The following is a 6,760-nucleotide window of genomic DNA, read 5'->3' on the forward strand; positions in this document are numbered from 1 at the left end:
GGGAACTTTTATTTACTGTATTTACTTCTGTCCAAGATCCATCAGAAGAATAAGGTATGGTCAAAGTGGAGTAATTTTATGCACTTGTACAAGCAATTTTGGTGGCTCTGTGTCTGTTAGCGTTGCTACATAAGTGAGCTGTCCTCAGTTTTACATAACCGCAAATACTACTGCCAGTTTAGCCAAGGAGGCACATTCCTTTTCTCTATATTTTTTTAAATATATTTTTTTTCTCTCAGGGTGCAATCCTCTAAAAACTTGCTTTTGTGCATAGGTAGTCCCATTGAAATAAAAGTTAAAGTTAGTAAGCATATAGACTTACTATCCAAAGGTCAGATGGTTCATCTGGTTGAAACTGCTTGAGACTCTCCACAAAACATCAACCAGTGAATCCTGAGTGAAGCTCCATTAACTGCATTTAAACTAAAATGTGTTCTTTAGAAAGATACCAGGTTTGATGTCAATATTTAGAACTGGAGAATAATTCAAGGTGGAAAGAACTGGAGAATGTTTCAGGTTGGAAGGAACCTTAGGAGGTCCACCCTTCAGCTCAGAGCAGGCCAGCCCTAAGATCAGATGTTGCTCAGGGTTGGCGCCTGGAAAACTCTCCAAGGATGGAGAATGACTGCACAGCTTCTTTGGGAAAGCTGCTCCATGCCTGACTGGCCTTACAGTGAAGAAGGTTTTTCTTACATCCGTTGTGAACCTTTCATTTTGCTGTATGACTTGTCTCATGTCCTCCCACCATGTACCACTTCAAGGAGCATGGGTCCCTTTACCTGTTGACATCCTCACAGGTATTGGTAGGCTGCTGTTCGTCCCCACAAGCCATCCATTTTTCCAGACCGAACAAGGCCAGGTCCCTCAGCCTCTGCTGTCAGGGCAGGTCCCTCAGCCATAAACTGTCTTGGTGGCCCTCTGCCATTGCTCCAGTTTACTAGTGCCTTTTTTGCATCACAGGGCACAAAATTGGACATAGTATTCTAGATGCAGCTTAACAAATTGAGTAAAGAGGGATAATCATTTCCCTTAATCTGCTGCTGTGCTCTTGTTAATGCAGCCCAGGAGGCTGTGGCTGTTCCTTAGTGCCAGGGCATGCCACTGGCTCGTGTTCACCTCGCTATCTCCCAAGACCTCCAGGTCCCTTTCCACAGAGCAGAGCACTCCTCAGCTACTCTGTGCCCAACCTATATCATTGTGGGGATTTCTTCCTTCCCAGGTGCAGGCATTTGCATTTGTCCTTGTTGAATTTCATAATATTTCTGTTGCCTCATTCCTTCAGCTGGTCTAGGTCACTCTGGATGACAGCTCTGCTCTTTACCATATTGCCTGTTCCCCCCAGTTTAGTGTCATCTGCAGACTTGATGAGAGTGTACTCTTGCTGTCTTCAAGTCATCGATAAAGATCTTAAACAGAACAGATCCCAATACAGATGCCTGTGATGCTCTGGTTGTTAACGCTCACCTTTGGATGGAGTGTGACCAGTTAACCATCCAGCCAGTTTTTACCTGTCTAGCTGTCCACCTATCCAGACCATAACAGTTCAACTTGGCTAAAAGAATATTATATGTTTACAGTGGTGGAGCATCCACAACTGCAGTAGGCAAATGGTTCCAGTGGTTAATGGCCTATTCAGAGTCTTTCACCATAGTGAAGTTCTTTAATTTCACTTTTAGCCATAAGAACATTTTCTTCCCGTTCCCCGATAACTGAAGGATTCCAGTACTATAAAGAAAATTTCTTCTGACGTATTTTCTTACAGGAAACTCTTCGTGTTTAAGCACATGATAAGACTATACGGAATTGGGTCAAATTCAATAAAGTGTTTCCACTTTTGGAACACTTTTCATTTTATGCTTGGAGGTGGAAATATGAATGTAAGAAAACAAAAGGTTTCACGACAGTAGTCTAAGCATTAGAAACTGTGGTTGTATTGTTGGCACTTCTTTGAACTCAGCATTTTCTCTATTCCTCTTTTCTGTAAGGTGGTGACTGGCTGTTTCACCCCATGCTACATCATTCAGAAATATTGTGAAATGTTTTTTAATGTTGTGAATTGCATTGCATCATGTAGTGAGTGGGATAACTGGGAGGAGATTTTAACTGCGGGGTCTCCTGCCTTCTTTAAAGTTTCTTTTCTAACTCATGAATTATAAAGAAGATAAACAATAAAAGCTGCACCAAAGATTAGAAACTTGGAACTGGCCACTCTGTGGACTGACTTCAAAAGAGGCAATAGCATAAGCATAGAATGATGTGTTACGCTGTCTCACAAATAAACAGAATCTGATGTTGAGATTGCAGAGGCATAAAACATTGAATTTTTTTTCTTTTCTTTTGCCCATTAGTGTAGCTCTTTTATCCTAGATATGGGAGCAATTATACTCCCACAATGATCTTAGTGCCACAAATATGTGAACACCTGACATATGAAAGAAGTTGGTGTATTTTCATTGCCATATTTTTAACTCACCTGCAGTAATGTTCTGTACTTTCATTTGTCTTTTAACATTGTATAGTCTGACACTCTGTATTAACATAGCAGGAGGTTAACAAAAATATAGCATGCGAGCTTGTGCATTAATGGAACCAAAGAGCATAAGAGATGTTATACTGTGTTAATGGAATTTCCAAGAATGATATGCTTTATTTGGTTTTGTTTGTTTGTTTTTATTTTTATTTTATTTTTATTGGACATTGCTAACCACATTTTTCTGCTTCTTCTCTAGGCTGTGTCTGGTTTCCAGAGAATCTTGTCTACATTAACTCTTGCAATGTTTCCCACCCTTTATTTTTTTACATTCCTTTATTATACAGACCCAGGATCAGTGTTTTTTACTCTCTTTGCCTATTTAATGTGCCTTTATGGTAACCATAAAACTTCAGCTCTGCTCGGATTTTGTGGCTTCATGTTTCGTCAGACCAATATCGTGTGGACAGTTTTTTGTGCTGGAAATGTTGTTGCAGAGAAGCTAAATGAAGCCTGGAAGACAGAGTTACAGAAAAAGAAAGATGAAAAGATTTCTTCCAGGAAAGGATCATTTCCAGATTTGATCAGAATATTGCGGTTTCTTATTGAATATCTCATATCACTTAAAAACTTGGTTACACTTACTGTTTTAACTTGGCCATACATCATATTAGTTATGGTGTTCTTTGTTTTTGTCTTCATCAATGGTGGAATAGTTGTTGGTGACAGAAGTAGCCATGAAGCCTGTTTGCACTTTCCTCAGCTGTTCTATTTTCTGTCCTTTACTGTCTTTTTTTCATTCCCTCATTTATTAACCCCTACTAAAATCAGGAAATTTCTTCTGTCATTACGAAAGCACCCTGTGCAGTACAGCTTAGTTGCTGTCATCTCTTCGTTCCTGATCTGGAAATTTACCTATGTTCATAAGTATTTACTAGCAGATAACAGACATTATACATTCTATGTCTGGAGAAAAATTTTCCAAAGACACGAGCTTGTAAAATATGTATTAGTTCCAGTCTATATGTTTGCTGGCTGGAGTTTTGCTGATACACTAAAATCAAAATCGATATTCTGGATCTTAATGTATTTTGTATGTTTATTAGCGGTCACAGTTCCTCAAAAACTGCTAGAATTTCGTTATTTTATTTTGCCTTTCTTAATATACAGGCTCAATATTCCATTTTCATCTCTATATAGACAACTTCTGGAGTTAGCTTTTTATATTGTTGTGAATGCCGTAACTTTTTATCTTTTCCTAAACAAAACATTTCAATGGCCAAATAGCGATGAAATCCAGAGGTTTATGTGGTGACTTTTTTTTTTTTTGATGCTTTCATAGTTTCATGAGGGAAACTCAGTTCTGTTTCAGGACTGTGGGCTCTGGAATAAAGCAACATGTTTTGCATTGTGTAAGGACTTTTCTCCTCAGTTGGAATTCAGGAAGTAAGCTGTCGGCTTAAATTCTTGAAACTGAATGTGAGATCTGATATGTTGTAATGTGAAGATACTGCATATATTGAATTTATGAGCTCCTGGAATTAACAAATTCAACACAAGGGGAAATTTGAGAACACCTTTCTGTAATTAATGTGAAATAAGGGAGATGTTTACAGTCATTTTTCATTATAATAAAATATTATATAACATGCCCTTGGAGGTATGACAGTTTATAAGTATGTTTCAGAGGTTTCTTTTTAAAACGAAGTATTTCAGTGTTTAACCTTTTTGTTACCTCTGGGTGCATATTTACTTCTTGGATCAGGCCACTTCCATCTAGCGGTCAAGGTATGAACCACTACTAAAGTATAATGTTTTCAAAACCTCCTACATCCCACTGAATTTTCATGATTTTTTTTTGTCAATAAAAACATTGGTTTTGCAACCAGAACGTAGGCTTTTAAATCATTAGAGCATTTTGAAAATTTTATTTCAAACTGATACTTAGAAAACACAGTGGAGGCTGTGTGCATGTACCTTCTTTGGGGGAATAAATGTTATTGTACAACAAAAGATAAATTGCAGTTGATAATGTGACCGATTAGAAGGGGTGTAATTTATGTATGTCAGACTGAAATGTGTCGTTACACAGTGGAATGCAGTCTAATGAATACCCTTTTAAATAATCAGGCTTTTATGTCCTGAGGTTCTGTGTTCACAGGTTTGTATTGAAGTAGGATATGAGTGCACTCCCAAGTTGAACTGAGTGTTTCTAAGATCTTTGACGTGTAATCTTAAAGAAATGCTAATGGCATTACTGAATTGTTCTTTTAATTTTTTTTCATATGTATACAAATCTAATGGAACTAGGGAGTATATATATTTTGTTTTACAAAGGTAAAATACAATGTGTGTGTGTATATATATATTTTTAAAAGGATTTGGTGCGTTATCATCAGAATAAAAGAAGGCTGTAGTGGTTCCCGTCAGTAATTGACTTTAGTTAGATTCCAAAATATTTGATTGCTTGAAGTTAACTATTAAAACAGTTTTATAAATATAACTAAATTATGTGGCAGGGGGGTCCAAAACTTCACATGCTCTGTAGCACCTTTAAGTTCTTTCTTGTTCTGTAATGAAAATACTGCAGCCAAACCTATGCAAACATACCATATTATTGCCACTTCAGTCACTCCAAAATGGAATCGTTTCTCAGAAGGTCAGTACTGTGGAGTTAATCGGTATGGTTGTTTTTTTTCTGTTACAGTATGCAGATCAATGTCCTGACTCTGATCCCTTCTCTGTACTAACACTATGAAGAGTGTGGTTAACTCAGAGTCTCCTGTCCAATGTCTTTGCGACCCTGTTTCTTCTAAGGAAACCTTAAAGTCACTCTTCAATGAGTAGGTTTATTTGTGTTGAATTGAAGACCTTTGCCAGGTCACTGTTTGCTTCTTGGCCTGTTACCAGTATGGTAATTTGTTGATAATGTGTGTACCATCAGGAAAGCCATTTTCAGTCGCTCCCTATTTGCTTTCTCAGGTTCAAGGGACAAGAGAAACCAGAAATGGGTTGTTTTTCAAGAAGCCAGCGTGGTTCTTGAAGAGTCCAGGATGTTGTCTTGTGTTGTGGTTTCAGTATGACAGATTTAGGTGGGGAAGTCTTGCATGCCTTCTGCTTCCAATTTTGTTTTTGTATACCATGCCAGTAAAAATGTATACAAGGTGAAGATCATACACGTGTTTTAGTACAACTTCATTTGTTGTGAAATACTACTACTGAGCGTGTTGGAATGGTTAACATGGGAGGGGACGGGGCTCTGGCTAGAATTCTGAATTGTCGCCTGGATCTGGGTTTTTTTCTGGCTTTATGGAGGGGAGCAAGTGTTCATTCACTTGACAAGATGCAAAAATTCCTGTGCCTACATAGTCCACAGGTGTTTTGTTTTGTCCAGCATGTCTATTGATACTGGTATCTGAATGCCTTCAATTGTCAACACTGTTAAGAGACTGTGTACGCTTCCTACTTACTCTTAACAGAGATAGCAGCCATATTTCAAGTGGAAAGAACCAAGTTTAAATAGTACAATTTTGATGCATTTCTTTTGTAAAGTGAATGCAAAAAGTCCCCCAAGATTTAGAGCACAATACCTTTCTAATGAGCTCGACATCACAAGACACGAGAAAAATTACATGTGGAGAGATATCTGTGAACTGTTGGGGTTTTTTTTAACCAGTGTTCTAAGATGGCATAATATTTTATCATGGTATTTATCAGTACACTATATATTTTACTTTAAAAGTACAATTATTCTCAACGTATTTTGCTAATTTAAAAGCAGGTTGAGTTGATACAAGTTTGAATTAAAAAGGAAAGTCCATGAACTGCTAAAACATGACAGGAAAATTTATTTTTAGAGTAAAGCTATGTTTTCACTTTTGCTGATGAACCACAGGGAGTTTGCAGGTAATATTCAATGTTATCCTGATTCAGTCTCAGAAATCAAGATGGTTGCAATTATATCGTAAAGAAAGGTCTCCAAATTTCATCAACATCTCTTAGAAATTTAGCAAATATCAGTAGTGATAGCATTGCTATATTGTAGATATAAGAATTAGTTAAACATACATTATAATCTTGGAGCAAGTATCTTTTGGAAAACTGATTTTAGTATTTTGCTCCTGAAATATTTCCATTGAAGGTGTTCATAATTTATTAGCTCTTTGTCTTAAAGACATGCAGAAGGACTGCGTTTACCCTGGTTTATATTGCCAAGGTCTTCTAGTATCAGTAGAACCCTAATTGCTTACTTTAGATTAATTCCTCAGCGGATGTCATTTGGCAATGAAA

General features: G+C 37.3%; 1 protein-coding gene across 1 annotated transcript in view; it reads left to right on the forward strand.

Moving 5' to 3' along the window:
• Positions 1–3,858, forward strand: part of ALG10 (ALG10, alpha-1,2-glucosyltransferase) — a 4,776-nt gene extending 918 nt beyond the window's left edge. Inside the window, exons 3-4 of the mRNA XM_009883224.1 lie at positions 1–54; positions 2,730–3,858. Of these exons, the coding sequence (XP_009881526.1) occupies positions 1–54; positions 2,730–3,785 (1,110 nt within the window). The 3' untranslated portion in view covers positions 3,786–3,858. The remainder of the gene's footprint in view (positions 55–2,729) is intronic.
• Positions 3,859–6,760: the final 2,902 nt, after the last annotated feature.

This window comes from Charadrius vociferus, unplaced genomic scaffold (assembly GCF_000708025.1).
Source record: "Charadrius vociferus isolate BGI_N301 unplaced genomic scaffold, ASM70802v2 scaffold363, whole genome shotgun sequence".
Taxonomy (NCBI): domain Eukaryota; kingdom Metazoa; phylum Chordata; class Aves; order Charadriiformes; family Charadriidae; genus Charadrius; species Charadrius vociferus.